At 42.0% G+C, this 19,599-nt stretch overlaps 1 protein-coding gene across 1 annotated transcript in view; it reads right to left on the bottom strand.

Moving 5' to 3' along the window:
- The window catches only part of ADGRD1 (adhesion G protein-coupled receptor D1), a 398,243-nt gene that overhangs the window by 41,366 nt on the left and 337,278 nt on the right, over nt 1–19,599 (bottom strand). Inside the window, exon 21 of the mRNA XM_038763906.1 lies at nt 8,551–8,642. Within this exon, the coding sequence (XP_038619834.1) occupies nt 8,551–8,642 (92 nt within the window). The remainder of the gene's footprint in view (nt 1–8,550; nt 8,643–19,599) is intronic.

The raw sequence follows: 19,599 nt of genomic DNA, 5'->3' as shown, positions 1-19,599 counted from the left end.
ATGCCACTGATTGAATCTCCATCCAAAGGGAGCTCCAAATCTGAAGTCAAAGAGACAAGGAAGCTCAGACTTAGGTTTTACAGTATAAACACTTCTTGTCTAGCCGCAGAATTGAAAAATCACATAAAATACTCTACACCCACAATTAAGAGTGACTCAGGTAATTAAATTTGGAGTGAACTGTACACTAAAGATTGCCATCAATATAAGAGGACTGAGGGTTTCATTTTAGATTCCTGGGAGAGAAGCCACATCCATCTTAAAAATAAATGTGCATAGGAATCTTGTGAGACTATATTATCCTGGTGACTTTGCCATTCAAAGAACTGACGGAAACCAGAGAGTGAGAAGAGAGAGCTGAAATTCAACATCTGGTTGGATATGGGAAATGTTATTGTGAGACCCCAAGCCCTGTGATTCCCAGGTGTCGGTCAAATGTTGAACTACACAGTGTAGTCCATCAGTAAAGATGCTTTCTCTGAGAATCCTGTTGCAATCAGTAATTTTCATTTTAAAAGGTGGCATGCTTGAAATGTCTCTCTCCCTCTCCCTGTTTCCTGCCATTTACCCTCATTCCCAGTATTTGCACTTGCCAAACTATCTAGGGCCACATTGGACTCTTCCAGGTTTTTTTTCTATCGAGCCCTTAACCTTCTTCAGATGTCACAATGTCACACTGACAGCCATTCCATCACAGTGACTCACAAACATATGTCATCCCCAAAGAAACACCTGCATCTCTTATAGTGACAAGTATTTCTAAATGGAAAATTTTCACTGGACATATCTAAGTTAAAGTACATATGTGAAATGAAGCTTCCGATGTGACAACGTAGTAAATGAAAATACAGTCAGGGACGGATTCTGAAGTTGGCTTCACTTTCAGCATTTCCTCCCATGAATAAACTGCAGGTATCCAAGTGCCCTGATATAAACACTTGGAATTGCCCCTTGGGACAGTGGGCATTCATGTGGTTGTGGAGCCAGACTGCACCCAGAAAATAAAAATTGCTACTAGACGAATCATTGCGTATTGGAGTCCTACTGACTAGGAATAGCCAAACGCATACTCTGAAGTCAAAAATCAAATTTCAATCATCAACGGAGTTGGGGGCAAACCCTTCTATCACCTTCCAATTTAGAATTAGTATAGGGATTGATTTGGGGGCTCAGATTTAGGATTAGGGCTTTGGGAATTGGTCTCTATTTTTGGTGCATCAATTATTTCAATCAATCAATCAATGATATTTACTGAGCACTTTTTTCAATTTTTATGGTATTTGTTAAGTGCTTAATACATACCAGGCACTGTACTAAGCGCTGGGGTAGACACAGGCTAATCAAGGTGGACCCAGTCCATGTCTCACATCGGGCTCACAATCAAGCCCCATTTTACAGATGAGGTAACTGAGGCACAGGGAAGTTAAGTGACTTGCCCAAAGTCACACAGCAGACAAGTGGCAGAACCAGAATTAGAACCCAGGTCCTTCTGATTTCCCAGTCTGTGCTCTATCCATCAGGCCTCTGTGAGAAGCAGTATGGCCTAATAGAAAATGTACAGGCCTGAAAGTCAGGAGACACGGGTTCTAATCCCTTTTCCACCACCTGCCTAAAATTGGAACTTGGCCAAGTTGTAACTTCTCTGTGCCACAGTTCCCTCATCTGTAAAATGGGCAATAAATAGCAGTTCTTTCTCAACCTTAGACTGCAAGCCGTATCTAGAACCGGGAGTTCATCTGATCTGCTTATATCGCATCTTCTCCAACACTTGGTACATTGCTTGGCAATCAATCAGTCAATGGTATTCACTGAGTGCTCCCTGTGTGCAGAGCACTATACTGAACAATTGGGAGAGTACAATAGAGTGAATAGACATGATAATTTAACTTTGGAGATAATGCATCGATTGGTGTATTGATTTTCAACAAGTTTTGATAATTGGCCTCCTGCCACTGAATATTCAGACAGCACCTGAGACTTTTCACCACAGCAGTTGCCAAAGAACTGTGGATTCCTGATGGTTTCCTGGCAGGGCCTCTATTAAAGGAGGGAATCATATGAAGCACTTTGTAACCTTCAGCAATTTCTCCCACACTGAATGAACCTGTTGACCCCAGAAATACTCAGCCGTTCTCGGTGACTGAATCTTTTATAAAAGGTGCCAGAATTTATTGCCTTGATCTGGTTTCCATTTTGCTCCTTGTCACTGTTTCACTCTGCTAACCTGTTGGCACGTTGTAAATCATCACCTCATCATCCGTCAGTCCAAACCCAGGTCTTGCCTACACCCTCAAGCTAAATTGATTAAGAATATTGCTTCCACGAGCAGCAGGTGAATCTGTACTGCTGCCTCTTGAAAACTTTCCGATGAGAACAGCACACATTCCCTAAAGATAAAGCAGTTCAGACTCTACAACTGGCCAGTGCAAAGGGGTGGAGCTTGATGAATCCAGACTGACTGGAAGAGTAGTCCTAAATTCCCTGGGCCTAGTTTCATTTTGAATGGTCTTTAAATGGATTAATGTCTCAGCTCCGCAACATTGCCAAGATCCGCCCTTTCCTCTCCATCCAAACTGCTACCCTGCTAATTCAAGCTCTCATCCTATCCCGTCTGGACTACTGCACTAGCCTTCTCTCTGATCTCCCATCCTCGTGTCTCTCTCCACTTCAATCCATACTTCATGCTGCTGCCCGGATTATCTTTGTCCAGAAACGCTCTGGACATATTACTCCCCTCCTCAAAAACCTCCAATGGCTACCGATCAATCTGCGCATCAGGCAGAAACTCCTCACCCTGGGCTTCAAGGCTGTCCATCACCTCGCCCCCTCCTACCTCACCTCCCTTCTCTCCTTCTACTGCCCAGCCCGCACCCTCCGCTCCTCCACCACTAATCTCCTCACTGTACCTCGCTCTCGCCTGTCCCGCCATCGACCCCCGGCCCACGTCATCCCCCGGGCCTGGAATGCCCTCCCTCTGCCCCTCCGCCAAGCTAGCTCTCTTCCTCCCTTCAAGGCCCTGCTGAGAGCTCACCTCCTCCAGGAGGCCTTCCCAGACTGAGCCCCTTCTTTCCTCTCCCCCTCGTCCCCCTCTCCATCCCCCCGTCTTACCTCCTTCCCTTCCCCACAGCACCTGTATATATGTATATATGGTTGTACATATTTATTACTCTATTTATTTATTTATTTATTTATTTATTTTACTTGTACATTTCTATCCTACTTATTTTATTTTGTTGGTATGTTTGGTTCTGTTCTCTGTCTCCCCCTTTTAGACTGTGAGCCCACTGTTGGGTAGGGACTGTCTCTATGTGATGCCAATTTGTACTTCCCAAGCGCTTAGTACAGTGCTCTGCACATAGTAAGCGCTCAATAAATACGATTGATTGATTGATTGATTGATTAATGTGCGCCAAATTCTGTCCTAAATACTAGGGGGTCACAATATAATCATCATCAGACATAGTTCCTGTCCCACATGGGGCTCACAGTCTAAGCTGGGGGGAGAGCAGGCATTTTATCCTCCCTTTTTGGATGAGGAAACCGAGGCACGGAGAAATTAGAAGACTTGCCCAAGGGCCCTGGGCAGGCCAGTGGCAGAATTGGTGGACTAGAAACTGAATTTTCTGATTCAGAGTCCCAGGCCCTTTCCATCAGGACACGCTATACTTCTCCTCTTCATGATCCATGATTTGTTTCACCTGAGCAGCAGAGGCCTAGTTAATCCCAAGGGACAATTTGTTGCCAACATTCCAAGGTGTGCTTCTAAAAGTGACACCTCTTCAAGATGTTGTATGTACATACAATATATATATATATATATATATATATTCATCTCTGGGTAGACAGCAACTTCTGTGACTTGTTCACTGATAGTCCAGGGGTTCGTCTTAATATCTGTATATTTGTCTGTGTGATGTTTATTTGGGATGTCAGTGGTGGTGCCTGTCTATTGCATCCATGTGAAGCACAGGCTTTTGGCTAATTGCCTTCTCATTTCAAAGCTACCTCCCCTGGACAACAGTAGAAATATCGCTTGGCCGCCAAGCTCCTAGAGGGTAGAGATCATGGCTATTAGCTCCATTGTATTCTCCCAAACACTAAATACTGTGTTCCTCACAGTCAGTGCTCAATATATACTACTGATTGATTGAACTATCTCAAGCAATCCAGAAGCAGCATGGCCTAGAGGAAAGAGGAAACCTCTCTACTGCAGTTTCCTCACTTGTACAAGGGGGATTAAATACCTGTTTTCCCTTCCCCTTAGACTCTGAACCCCATGTGGGACAGGGACTTTACCTGCTAAGATTTTCTTGTATCTACCTTAAAGCTTATTCCAGTGCTTGCATATAATAAGGACTATCAAATGCTATTATTATTACTATTGTTATCCTAACCTTTTTTTTTTACAGTCAATCCCCCTGCTAAATTCATAAGAAAAACTTACACTGTTCCTGTTCTCACCAACCATATGTCACTCCACTAGCTGGTTCTAGAAGTCAGAAGGGCCCAGCCAGTTTCTCCCTGCTTGCCATTCTGAAAGTTTTGAGTTCATTACAGAATAATTATCTTATAGATTTTTGTGCAGACATATTTACTGTTTTTCCTTTCACTTCAGAAGAGATATAGCATAGCTAAAGTAACTTTAATTATGCAAACAGCGGAAAGTCACTAGCGCTTAAAATCTCCGACTCAGTTCCTCAACTTGAAAGTGAACGTATGTGCCAATAAAGTCTGATCGACTGCAGTAAAATCTGCCTGATTTTGGCAACTCTCTAACTAGGACTCTCTGGTCTCTACACACTATGGAATGCAAGGGTCACAGGTCACACGGACCCCTTGGGATATTGATGATTTAGTAGTATTAAACGCTTTCTGGGTGCAGAGCACTGTACTGAATACACAGGTGGGAATTAAACAGTCATTCAATCATATTTATTGAGTGCTTCCTGAGTGCCGAGAACTGTACTAAGCACTTTGGAGACTGCAATGGAACAATAAACAGACACATTAGCTGTCCACAGTAAACTTACAGTCTAAGGAAGTCCTTGTCCCTTGGAAGGGCTCACGATCTAAGGCTTAGTGGAGAAGCAGCATGGCTTAGTGGAGATAATAATAGTAACAATAATTATGGTATTTATTAAGCTCCTACTTTGTGCCAAGCACTGTTCAAAGTGCTGGGGTAGATACAGGGTAATCAGATGTCCCAAGTGAGGCTCGAATTTTTTAATCCCCATTTTACAGATGAGGTAACTGAGGCACAGAGAAGTTAGGTGACTTGCCCAAGGTCACACAGCAGACAAGTGGCGGAGCCAGGATTAGAACCCCCGTCCTCTGACTCCCAAGCCCGTGCTGTTCCCGCTAAGCCATGCTGCTTGGGAGTCAGAGGATGTGGGTTCTAATCCCAGCCGTGCCACTTGTCTGCTGTGTGACCTTGGGCAAGCCACTTAACTTCTCTGTGCCTCAGTTACTTCATCTGTAAACTGGGGATTAAATCTGTGAGCCCCACGTGGGACAACCTGATTACCTTGTGTCTACCCCAGTACTTAGAAAAGTGCTTGGCAGAATGTAAGCGCTTAATAAATAAGCGCTCTGCCCATCCGCCAAGCTAGCTCTCTTCCTCCCTTCAAGGCCCTACTGAGAGCTCACCTCCTCCAGGAGGCCTTCCCAGACTGAGCCCCTTCCTTCCTCTCCCCCTCGTCCCCCTCTCCATCCCCCCAACTTACTCCTTCCCTTCCCCACAGCACCTGTATATATGTATATATGTTTGTACTATTTATTACTCTATTTATTTATTTATTTTACTTGTACACATCTATTCTATTTATTTTATTTTGTTAGTATGTTTGGTTTTGTTCTCTGTCTCCCCCTTTTAGACTGTGAGCCCACTGTTGGGTAGGGACTGTCTCTATATGTTGCCAACTTGTACTTCCCAAGCGCTTAGTACAGTGCTCTGCACACAGTAAGCACTCAATAAATGCGATTGATGAACAAATACCATAAGCATTAGCTGGAAATGGACAGTATGCAGTTCCCTCATCCTCTATTTCCCAGGTATGTCTGGCGTTACACACCCAAATCCAGAGTGCATTGAAGAACAAATGCCATGAGGTTACAGAAGCCAGTAAATTTCCCCAAAATGCAAGCCAACCACCAGCTGCCCAGAGTTTTTGTGTCATCCCGGCCTAGGTCAAAGGGGAAGCAAAGGCGAACAATGGCCTCCACACCGGGCTTCTCTAGCAGACCTGCTTGTTGGGCTTGGCCTTCGTTAAACAAGGGCCAAGATGCAATTTTCCTTTTATTATGACACTTGTTAAGTGCTTACTATGTGCCAGGCACTGTACAGAGAAGCAGCATGGCTCAGTGGAAAGAGCCCAGGCTTGGGAGTCAGAGGTCATGGGTTCAAATCCCGGCTCTGCCAATTGTCAGCTGGGTGACTTTGGGTAAGTCACTTCACTTCTCTGGGCCTCAGTTACCTCATCTATAAAATGGGGATTATGACTGTGAGCCCGATTTGGGACAACCTGATCACCTTGTAACCTACCCAGCACTTAGAACAGTGTTTTGTACATAGTAAGTGCCTAAAAAATATCATTATTATTATTATTACTAAACACTGGGGTAGATAAAAGCTAATTAAGTTGGACACTGACCAGGTCGCACTTGGGGCTCAAAGGCTTAATCCTCATTTTACAGATGAGATAACAGGCACAGAGAAGTTAAGTGATTTGCCCAAGGTCAAGAATTTCAATTAAAATCTGTGGAATACAGACCAAATTCCACAGGACTTCTCACTGACAAGTTAATCAGATCAGCTGTAATATTTGAGTTCTGTCATATTACTTCCTTAGAGCTTATTCCAGGCCCTTCTGTGTGGGGAGTTATTAATCAATTGTATTTTTTCAGCACTTTCTGCATGCAGAAAATTCGTTCACTCAATTGTATTTATTGAGCGCTTCCTGTGTGCACAGCACTTTACTAAGCGCTTGGGAGAGTACAATATATCAATAAACAGAAACATTCCCTGACCACAACGAGCTTGCAGTCTAGAGGGGGAGCCAGACATTAATATAAATAAATTACCGATCTCTACATAAGTGCTGAGGGAGTGGGAGGGGAGATGAATTAAAGTGAGCAAGTTGGGGGATGCAGAAGGGAATGGGAGAAGAGAAAAGGAGGGCTTAGTCAGGGGAAGGGCTCTTGGAGGAGATATGCCTTCAATAAAGCTTTGAAGCTGTGGAGAGAACTAAGCACTTGGAAGAGAGCTTAGTACATTATAACAGATTTGACACATCACTGAACAATGAACAAACTGAGTCAAAGTGAAACTCCCTTCCTTCTAAGAGATCACATTCATAAACCCAAACTGAGGAGGGCTGGCTAGCTGAACAAATGTAGGCCAGAGAGTTAAATGAAATAAAGACCTCGTTTGTGTGTAAATGATCCTTCAGGAGCCATATGCAAACCCTTAAATCCATTAGCTTTTTCGGCACTTGAACTGATTCAGAGCTGTCACCACACGGTACCAGACAGCTTCAGGTGGAGGAGTGTCCTAGGGAAGAGGTCTGTCTTTCTCGCTCTGTCTCCCAAGGCTTGACGAGGCTAAATCAGCAAATGGATCAAGGGAGATTTATAGAGCCAACCTTCCTGTGAAAAAAGCCTTACTTTGCTTGATTAATTTGAGGTCTCTGAAGCTTACGTGGCAACCAGGCAGCACTCTCTTAATGAAAATGTGCTTATTTTAGTGACCATCTGGTCCTCCCCCAAAATGAACAAATAATGAGAAGCAGTGCAGTAAGAGCATGGGCCCGGGAGTCTAACCATTGCTCCACCTCTTGTCTGTTAAGTGACCTTGGGTGAGTCACCTAACTTTCTGTATCTCAGTTACCTCATCTGTAAAATGGGGATTAAAACCATGAGCTCCATGAGGGGGACAAGGACTGTTTCCAACCTGATTATCTTGTATCTCTCCCAGTATTTAGCACAGTGCCTGTCACATAGTAAGCACTTAACAAATACCACTGAAAAATATAATGAATGAGCCAGCAAAGTTTCCCTCTGTTTGGAAGCTGGAGGATTGGGGAATGAAAATCAGTCGAATGAGCAAGGTCAGCCATTTTGGCCCCCAGCTCCCCTTTGATAGACTCAGAGATCATAATAATAAAGTTAATAATAATAATAGTAATGGTATTTCCTAAGCGCTTACTATGAGCCAGGCACCATACTAAGTGTATGGGGTGGATACAAATTAATCAGATTGGACATGGTCCCTGTCTCATATGGGGCTCACAATCTTAATGCCCATTAACAGATGAATTCACCAAGACACAGAGAAGTTAAGTGACTTGTTGAAGGTCACACAGCAGACAAGTGGCAGAACTGGGATTAGAACCTAGGTCCTTCTGTCTCCCAGGCCTGTTATGCTCTACCCACTTAGTCACCCTGCTTCTCTAAGATGTTGAAGAGCATTTCACTGTGGTTACTAGTCATCTAGACCCAAATTTTCTCTCATCTCCAAGATGCAGAATGGACATACAGTGTCAGGTGACTTACTTGAAAGCATTGGCTTCTCCGTGCACTTTATAGTTGTCTGCACTTATTCTGGAGATGACCCTGGTTACAGCAACAAGAATGCCAATGTTCACCTGCCCAAAGAGAACACATAATGGAATGGAATGAGAAGTTAGCGAGAAGGACAAACCGTAGCTCAGTTTCTATCTGCAACTTTACCAACTGGACGAGACTCAAACTTCTAGACTTTTAGATTCCGTAAAATTGCCACTTGTTAGGGGGTTTGTTGTGGAAAGTTCTCAGTTGTCCAGGCTATTTAATGACCTCTGCACATCCAGAGGCCCAGCAGAGTTGGCAAAAATCAATGGCAAACAACCCTGGGGAAAAAGAACAGCTGTCCTATGGCCCAGGTCCTCTAGACTGTAAGCTTGTTGTAGGCAGGGAATGTGTCTGTTATATTGCTGTGTTGTACTCTCCCGAGAGCTTAGTTCAGTGCCCTGCGCACTGTAAGTGCTCAATAAATACGATTGATTGATTGACTGATTGAGATTATTTATAATCATAGGTAGTTCATCTGCCATCCATTGAAAAGTTTCACAAATGACCAAGAATGAAACCCTTAAAACAAAGGATGTATCCAGCAAGGTTCCTTAAGTGCTGGAACTTCCAAGCTGGGATAAGGAGCAGTGCATTTGTCAGATTTCCTCCACATTAGCCCTCTCATAATGACAAAGAGAAATAATTCACCAAAGGCCTCGGATACTCACATACCTCCATACATATCTTTATATTCTATTGCTTCCTCCTACCTGTCCTTTATTTTAGCATCTGAAATCCCTGCTAATTTGGAAGTTCCTTGAGGGCAGGGATCACATCTACTGACTGTATTATACCCTACAAAGTGCTTAGAACAGTGCTCTGCACAGAATTTGCCCTCAATATGTACTACTGATTCAGTGATTGAGAGTCAGACAAGCTGTAACCAAGAAGACAGGTTCATACCATAGGGTGTGGTGAATGCCAACAACCTACACAGAGACTGAAGTGGAAAAAAATATTTTCTCTATATCTACAAATTTAAACTAGAGGAGAATTCAAGAATTGGATTCTAAAGCTCATTTCTGTCAGAATTTACCAAAGGAACTTGAGCCTTGTGGATTCCAATGAAAACACACTTATTCATTCAATTATATTTACTGAGCACTTACTGTGTGCAGAACACTGTACTAAGCACTTGAAAAGTACAATTCAGCAACAGAGATAATCATTGCCCACAATGGGCTCGCAGTCTATAATAATAATGGCATTTATTAAGCTCTTACTATTTTCAAAGCACTGTTCTAAGCGCTGGGGAGGTTACAAGGTGATCCGGTTGTCCCACGGGGGGCTCACAGTCTTAATCCCCATTTTACAGATGAGGTAACTGAGGCACAGAGAAGTGAAGTGACTTGCCCAAAGTCACACAGCTGACAAGTGGGGGAGCCAGGATTTGAACCCATGACCTCTAACTCCAAAACCCGTGGTCTTTCCACTGAGCTATGCTGCTAGAAAGGGGAAGAGAGGCATCAAAACAAGTGAACAGGCATCAATAGCATCAATATAAATGAATAGAATTATAGATACATATACATCATTAATATAAATAAATAGAATTATAAATATGTACATATATACACAAGTGCTGTGGAGGGGAGGGGGATAGAGCAAAGGGAGGGAGTTGGGGTGATGGGGAGGAGAGGGGGAGCAGAGGAAAAAGGGCACTTAGTCTGGGAAGGTCTCAATATGAATGTATCCAGTTATACAATTGGGAATTTGATCATTCTTGGAGTCTCTGTCTCTCTCTCCCTCTCTATCTCTCCTGAATTAGGAATCTGATCTCCCACCTGGTGCATTTTTTAACTTCTATTTGTAAAGAATAGAATGTTATAAGTCTATTTGTTATAGGTCCATTAGCTGTTCTTGCTGTCAACCCTAACATAATCCATTGTATTTGATCCAACGAGCAACCTCTTAGAAAATGTGAAGAGAAAATGAAACTACTATTAGAACAACACTTATTCCCCCAACCCAAACATAGATTTGGAAAGCAGTGTGGCTTAGTGGATAGACTATGGGACTGGGAGTCAGAAGGACCTGGGTTTTAATTTGAACTCTGCCACTTGTCTGCTATGTTAGCTTGGGTAAGTCACTTCCCTACGCCTCAGTTACCTCATCTGTAAAATGGGGATTAAAACTGTGATTCCTGTGTGGGACAGGACCTGTGTCCAACCTGATTAATTTATATCTACTCTAGCATTTAGAACAGTGCCTAAGGTACCATTAAGAAAAAAAAAAGAGATTTGAGAAAAAGAGCCAAATTCTCCAACTTTGAGAAACTAAGCTAAAACTAAGCATGAGCAGAAAATCATTCTGGATATATCTGTCCATAAGTTAAGGGAAAATGTTTCACCTGGCTTCCTGTTTATATGCCTGCTATGTGACTTCAGGCAACTCAGTGCTTCAATTTCTTCATTTGTAAATGATATTTAAATACCTGTTTTTCCTCATCTTTAGACCATAGGCCCCCATGTGGAACAGGGACTGTGTCCAACCTAATTATCTTGTATCCACCTCAGTGCTCAGCATACTGCCTGGTACAAAGTAAGTATTTAAAAAATACCACTTTTGTTATTATTGCTTTATCGTTGTTATTGTTAGTAGGATTATTCAAATGATCATCTTTAAGGATTCTAAAAGGATCAGAAAAACCTACAGGAGAAAGGGTCTTCCATTTGAAACCCACTTTAGAAGGGCTAGGAAATGTTCAAACTTTGGACTGAGAAAGCCTGTTAAATGGTGTGTGTGTGTGTTCATATACACAACCCCTCCTCATTCTTCATCATTTACTCAATTAACAGTATTTGTTGAACGCTTACTGTGTGCAGAACCCAATACAATATATTTGATAGACAATCCCTGCCCACAAGGAGCTTACAATTTAGAGAGGGAGAGGACATTAAGAATTACAGAAGGGGAAATGGCAGAGTTTAATGATATATATATATATATATATATATATGTAAGTGCTGTAGGGAGAGGGTAGGGTGAATATCAAATGCTCAAGGGGCACAGATCCAAAGGCCTAGGCAATGCAAAAGGGAAAGTAAGAACGGGGAAGAAGGGCTTAGTCAGGGAAGACCTCTCGGAGGAAATGTGATTTTAGGCTGGGTTTGCAGGTGGGGAGAGTGGTGGTCTGTCAGATATAAAGGGGGAGGGAGTTCAGGCCAGAGGGAGAATGTGGGCAAGTGGTCAGTGCCCAGGTAAAAGAGATCAATTAAGAGGAAATAGATTGGCTTTAGAGGATTAAAGTGTGTATGGTGGGTTGTAGTAAAGAGATCAGTGAGATAAGACTGGAGAGGGCTGGCCATAAAGCTAATAATATGGAGTTTCTATTTGATGCAAAAATGATCTGGATAGCAAGTGAAGTAAGGACTTGAATAAGGAGAGCCAGGAGGCAGGGAAGTCAGTGAGAAGGCTGATGCAGTCATCAAGGTGGGAAATGAGGAATGGTTGGATCAGCATGGTAGAAGCTTGGATGGAGAGGAAAGGGTGAATTCTAGGGATGGTCTGAAGGAAGTACCAACAGGATTTAGTAAGAGGTGTTCCCTGAATAAGTCCTCATTTCCTCTTCTCCCATGTTTTTCTGATACCCTTGCACTAGAATTTGCATCTTTTTATTCACTCCTCCCTCAGCACCATAGCAGTTATGTACATATCTGTAATATAATTTATGTACTTATATTAGTGTCTGTATTCCTCTCTGGACTGTGAGCTAAATGTGGGCATGGAACCTGCCTACCAACTCTGTTACATTGTACTCTCCCAAGCACTTAGTACAGTGTTCTGTACACAGTAAGCACTGAGTAAATGTGATTGATTGTGTACAGACTTGAATATGTGGGTTGAATGAGAGAGATGAGTTGAGGATAATGCCAAGGTTACAGGATTGTGAGATATTAGCATTTATTGAATGCTTATGCCATGAGAGCACTGTTCTAAGGGGTTAGGAAAGTTCACTGGAATTAGAAGAAGTGATCTTTGCTGTCAAATAGCTTACATTTCAAAGCCTAAATTCAGTCTGGAAGAGGAAGTAAAGGCACAACTTTTAAACCAGTTTTAGTTTTCCAGGGGAAGGCAGATTGGCTTTGATATTAGCCCCAAGTGAAATATCCATAAAATGGAAAGAACTCCCTGCCAGAAAACTGAGACAAGATCTCCATTCAAGGAGGGAACCAAGATCTGCTTTCCACTGTCTCCAGGGCCATAGATGAAGAAAAAGATGGAAGTTTTACCATTCAAATCAGCACTTTAAAAAGGAATATTTCTTGTCCAAAGACATGGATTAAATGAAAATGAAACAATAAAAGGGGAAAAAACCCTTTCTCGTTACTCCTGGGAGAGAACTGTTCAGTTGGAAGTAAGCCTGCTACAAAATCAGACGTTTAGCATGGATATAAGGTCAAGGACAAAAGAGGTGAAGAGGAAACTCATAAAGGGAGGAGAAAAAACATAGCTACAATTGCACCTGGTTACCTAACTCATTTAATCCAGCTTTGTACAAATCCCTAGATTCTAGCACATCAATCATTCATTCATTCAATCGTATTTATTGAGCACTGACTGTGTGCAGAGCACTGTACTAAGTCCTTGGCAAGTACAATTTGGCAACACATACAGACGGTCCCTACCCAACAGTGGTATTTATTGAGCACTTACTATGTGCAGAGCTCTGTACTAAGCATTTAAAAATAATAATAATGATGGCATTTATTAAGCGCTATGTGCAAAGCACTGTTCTAAGCTCTGGGGAGGTTACAAGGTGATCAGGTTGTCCCCCAGGGGGCACACAGTCTTCATCCCCATTTAACAGATGAGGGAACTGAGGCCCAGAGGAGTTAAGTGACTTGCCCAAAGTCACAAAGCTGACAAGTGGCGGAGCGGGGATTTGAACCCATGACCTCTGACTCCACAGCCAGTGATCTTTCCACTGAGCCACGCTGCTTCTCTAATCAATCATTGGTATCTATTGAGTGCTTACTGCATGCCGGGCACTGTACTAAGTTCCATATAATAGTGTTGCTAATCTTGATCCCCACTGAGAAGGAGATTATACTGTCTATGGAGTTTATAGTCTCTGAAAACCATACAGCACATACAAATTTGTTATCACCCTGTGTTTATCTATCTATCTATCTATCTATCTATCTATCTATATATCTATATCTATATCTATATATATATATATGTGTGTATTTTATAAATAGATATATAAACAAGGAGTTATTTATATGATGCATATATATCATTTATAAGTATTTAGTTTGACCATTCTAGTTTTAAAATATGTTTGTATTGGTATTCGTGGTTAGAATGTGACCTCCTTGTGGTCAGGGAATGTGTCACTCATTACTTTGCACAAGAAATGCTGCAGCTACTGCTACTACTCTACTATTACTACCCCCCATTTTCAATACAATATTATCTACTTACTAGTTGCTGCCATGCTTTAGCTCCGAAGCTCACTCCCATACACAGGGCGACTGAGAGACTACTCAGAAAGTACTACAAAGTCTTTTCTGAAAATGAAATGCACAATTTTTCTAAAATGCTTAATTGGGCTAAAATGCACATAAAAATGCTAAGTGATTCATAAAAAACACTGAACGCACACAATTAATTTTAGTCCTCTGTATTTAAATCCTGGAATGAAGCGGTTTGATAAGATTGAATGCTTGCTTTACGTGCTGCTACAATTGATTGGTCACTGCCTTCTCGCTGAGCATCTGTGGTTTCTCCAGGGCTGCCTGCTTAGTGTTTTTCCAAGCCCATCCCAAGCCTTGTTAGTCTGTTTGTGTTCCCAATGGCGTTATTCATTCATTCAGTTGTATTTATTGAGCACTTACTGTGTGCAGAGCACTGTACCAAGCGCTTGGGAAGTACAAGTTGGCAACATATAGAGACGGTCCCTACCCAACAGTGGGCTCACAGTCTAGAAGGGGGAGACAGAGAACAAAGCAAAACATATTAACAAAATAAAATAAATAGAATAAATATATACAAATAAAATAGAGTAATAAAACGTACAAACATATATACATATATACAGGTGCTGTGGGGAGGGGAAGGAGGTAAGGGGGCAGACGGGGAAGGGGAGGAGGAGGTTATGAAATCAATCAATCAATCATATTTATTGAGCGCTTACTGTGTGCAGAGCACTGTACTAAGCGCTTGGGAAGTACAAGTCGGCAACACATAGAGACAGTCAATCAATCAATCAATCGTATTTATTGAGCGCTTACTATGTGCAGAGTACTGTACTAAGCGCTTATAACAATAATAATTGGCATTTGTTAAGCGCTTACTATGTGCAAAGCACTGTTCTAAGCGCTGGGGAGGATACAGGGTGATCAGATTGTCCCACGTGGGGCTCACAGTCTTAATCCCCATTTTCCAGATGAGGTAACTGAGGCCCAGAGAAGTGAAGTGACTTGCCCAAGATCACACAGCAGACATGTGGCAGAGTCGGGATTCGAACCCATGACCTCTGACTCCAAAGCCCGGGCTCTTTCCACTGAGCCACACTGCTTACGTGTGTCCCTACCCAACAGCGGGCTCACAGTCTAGAACGGGGTGACAGAGAACAAAACCAAACATACTAACAAAATAAAATAAATAGAATAGATATGTACAAGTAAGATAAATAAATAAATAAATAGAGTAATAAATATGTACAAACATATATACATATATACAGGTATGAAAGCAGGCACATTGACATATAGCAAACAATTTCCTCTCGCTCTATAATTTTACCATGAGACAACTCAACCCTGAATCGTATAGAATCTTGGTATATACCAAATAAAAGCAGGGCTAGAAGTATCTACCTCAATGTCTGATGCACTCATTTGATACTTCATATTTGAGGCCTTTCTTGGGGAGGATTTCCATATTATATTACAAATCTATAACAATTTAAGAATTATATCATCTGTAAATTAAAATCACTCAGTCAATCAAGAGAAGCAGCATTGCCTCGTGGAAAGAGCATGGGTTTGGGAGTGAGAGGACCTGGGTTCTAATCCCAGCTCCACCACTTGTCTGCTGTGTGACCCTGGGCAAGTCAGTTCACTTCTCTGGGTTTCAGTTTCCTCATCTGTAAAATGGGGATAAGACGGTGAGCCCCTCGTGGGACAGGGATTGTGTCCAACCCATTTATCTTGTAGCTACCCCAGTGCTTAGTACAGTGCCTGGCACATAGTAGGCACTTAAAAAAATACCACAATTATTATTGTTATTATTATTATATTTATTGAGCACTTACTGTGTGCAGAGCACACAGTAAATATAGTGTGTTTCACCAAGTATCTTCCTAAGGAAACTCTTGAAAACTATTTTATGTCCAAAAATAATTAATAAATCAATTCAATGAATGCCTTTTAATCAATCAATGGTATTTATTGAGCACTTACTATTCACAGAGTACTGTACTAAGTGCTTGGGAGAGTAAATAACAGAGTGTTCCCTGCTCATAACGAGTTTACAGTCTAGTTTAGGTTCCAATTATAATAAAAATAATAATTAATAATCGTGGTATTTGTTAAGCAGTTGTTGTGTACTAAGCACTGTAATAAGCACTGGGGTAGGTATGAGATTATCAGGTCAGATACATTCACATGGGACTCACAGTTTAAGTAGGAGGGAGAACAGGTAATTAAAACCTATTTTACAGATGAGGAAACTGAGACACAGAAATGTTCAGTGAGTTGCCCAAAGTCACCCAGCAGGCAAGTGGCAAGAGGCAGGATTAGAACCAAGGTCCTGTGATTCCTAGGTCCAGGATCTTTCCACTAGGCACCATAACTGCTTTTATCCTTTGCAAACTGGAACATTAATGAAATGAGACACTCATAACCAATCTGTTTGTTCAAACTGGATGGAAACACTTTCATTTCTATTCCCAAATATCTTATCTAAAATGGCTTTTGATCCTTCTAGCAAGGTACTTATTTACTGATTTAGCTTGAACCTTTTATGGCTCTTGACATTTTTTTTCTCCCAGATGAAATCACACCGCAGTGGGATGGATATGCAAGAGTAAGAGTTGTTGCCACAGCTGCAAGACTGTGAAAGCTGGTTGCTCAGTTTATTCTTTGACACCGAACTTCAGTATTTCTCTACTCATTTTGTGACAGGACTCTTTGGCAGTACATTAATAAAGTTCTCCTTCTGGTGGCACTTGACTTAAACAGCAAAGCACACAGAGGAAAACGTGAATAGAAACAATGTATAGAATTAGCAGACGTTGGGCTTGGGGAATTGGTGGCTTTACAGTATTTCTTTATTGATCATGCCTGAGGGTTTTCCTTTATATTCCTTCATTTGAAATGAAATTGGCTGCAAATGCTAATGCTAAGACTTTTATTTTGGCCAGGAAAGACCCACAGGGACATATACAAGTGTGTCTGAGAGCTAAACATGGCCTGGTGAATATTGTATTGAACAGACACCATGTGAAGCCGTGAATGTCTAGCTCCTTATGCTTTAAGAGACTCAGAGGACACTTGTAGGTGCAGGATATTTTCAGGCAGGGGAGTGGAGAAGAGACTGAGTGATGCAAACAATTAGCCATGACTGCATAAGAAAGCCTGCTTCTTGAAGAGAATCTTTTTGCAGGAAAAAAAGAAAGATTTGGAATTCCAATTTGGCACAGAGCAAGCCAAAAGATAAGTGCCCCCTTAATAATCATGGGGATTGTGCAGTGGAGAGGATATGGATGTTAGGAATCTGTGCCACACCTTCAATCCCACCTCAAAATATGAGCCTGGTCACCTGATGGCCACAAATCATTTCAGGCATTCCATCCTTCCAGCCCTATCTTCTTGCCTTTGGGGACACTCAGGACCTTCTCCAAAATCCAGGAATGATGAGGACAGGGTGAAAAGAGTGGGAAGAACCAGCAGAATCCATGGGCGTCCTGGGATGGGCAGGGTTGTTTAGGAAGGGTTATTTTTATTGCTTATTATCATTATCATTATTGTATTTGTTAAGCACTTACTATATGCCAAGCACTGTATGAAGTGCTAGGGTAGATACAAGATAAGTGGAAAGAGCATGGGCTTGGGAGTCAGAGGATGTGGGTTCTAATCCTGGTTCCGCCACTTGTCTGCTGCGTGATCTTAGGCAAGTCACTTAACTTCTCTGTGCCTCAGTTCCCTCACCTGTAAAATGGGGATTAAAAGTGTGAGCCCCTCGTGGGACAACCTGATTACCTTGTATCCACCCCAGCTCTTAGAACAGTGCTTGACACATAGTAAGCACTTAACAAATGCCATGATTATTATTATTACTATAATCAGGTCGGATTTAGTCTTTTTCCACATGGGGCTCTCAGTCTAGATAGGAGGAGAAATGGTATTTACTCCCCATTTTATAAATGAGGAAACTGAGGCACAAGGAAGTTAAGTAACTTGCCCAAGGTCACCCAACAGGCAAACGGTGGAGCTAGGATTAGAAACCAGATCCTCTAACTTCCAGGCCCGGATTCTTTCCACTGGATCACCCTGCTTCTTCAGAAACAGGGTATCTCTGGGACAACTAGGAATCTCTAATCAAAAACCACCCCACCTGCACAAACCCAGACTCCTTGAATCACCACAAAAAGCACTGGGAGAAAAATCCTCTTTTCTCTAGACTTTTAACAAGTCAAATACTATTAGGGCTGTCAAGAGATCCAGGCAAATTCCACAGAATCTTTCAGCTTGTCATTTTGTGAACTCATGGACAGGTAATGTGTCTGGTAATCCAGTTGGATTGTATTTTCCCAAGCACTTAGTATATTGCTCTGCTAATAGCAAGCATTCAAGATATACCATTGACTGACTGATTGATTGACGTTTCCCTTATCTAGATTCAGACTCTGCCTTGTGGGCTTGAGAGGAAATTCAGTATTTGACTCTTGCTTAAACGGGAAGTTGGGCTGTGGTGATAAAATCTGTTTTACAATTTTTTGAGGTTTGTGCTGTTTACCTTTAGATCATCTCTGAATTCACAACCAGCCTCACCAAAGAAGAACATTTACAGAAGCAAAATGGCTATGATTCCCCAAGAGGAAAGAGTTCTAGACTTTGGATATCCATTGCAACATGGCATAGGGCTGCAGATCTTGTCCCAAAATACTGAACAACCCTGGAAATGAGCCTCTGAGAAATAAGTGGCACATCATATCTGAACAGTAGGACTTTTAAGGGGAAATGGTGTCATTAGTATGTGCAGGATTTCCTCCTTAATTTGATTAATTTTCTGCCAATCTGTTCAGAATCTCCAGTGTTGCACATTAGTGTGGAAATACAGATGTTTCATGTTTAGCAGTCTTGCAGTAATTCTACTCTACATGCAGAAGAGGTGAGACAGCAGATGGAAAATAACAAAGGCAACTTGCTGTCAAATAGAAGAAGCAGTGTGACCTGGAGAAGCAGGTAGAGCACCGGCCTGAGAGACTTTGCCACTTGCTTGTTGTGGGACATTGGGCAAGTTACTTAAATTATTTGTGCCTCAGGTACCTTATAATAATAATGATGGCATTTGTTAACTGCTTACTATGTGCAAAGCACTGTTCTAAGCGCTGGAGAATACAAGGTGATCAGGTTGTCCCACGTGGGGCTCACGGTCTTAATCCCCATTTTACAGATGAGGTAACTGAGGCCCAGAGAAGTGAAGTGACTTGCCCAAAGTCATGCAGCTGACAACTGGCGGAGACGGGATTTGAACGCATGACCTCTGACTCCCAAGCCCATGCTCTTTCCATTAAGCCACGCTGCTTCTCTTATCTGTAAAATGGAGATTAAGACTGTGAACCTCATGTGGGACTTGGACTGTGTCCAACCTGATTAGCTTGTATCTACCCCGGTGCTTTGTACAGTGCCTGGCACATAGAAAGCACTTAACAAATACCATAATTATATTATTATTGTAATTACCATTATTATATGATTAATCATCCTAGTTTGTACTGGACAGTCCAGTTTCTGGTTAATCAATTTCAGAAAAAGT

This window comes from Tachyglossus aculeatus, chromosome 21 (assembly GCF_015852505.1).
Source record: "Tachyglossus aculeatus isolate mTacAcu1 chromosome 21, mTacAcu1.pri, whole genome shotgun sequence".
Classification (NCBI taxonomy): Eukaryota; Metazoa; Chordata; class Mammalia; order Monotremata; family Tachyglossidae; genus Tachyglossus; species Tachyglossus aculeatus.
Note: the sequence above shows the minus strand (reverse complement) of the source record. Positions and strands in the feature narration are given on the sequence as shown.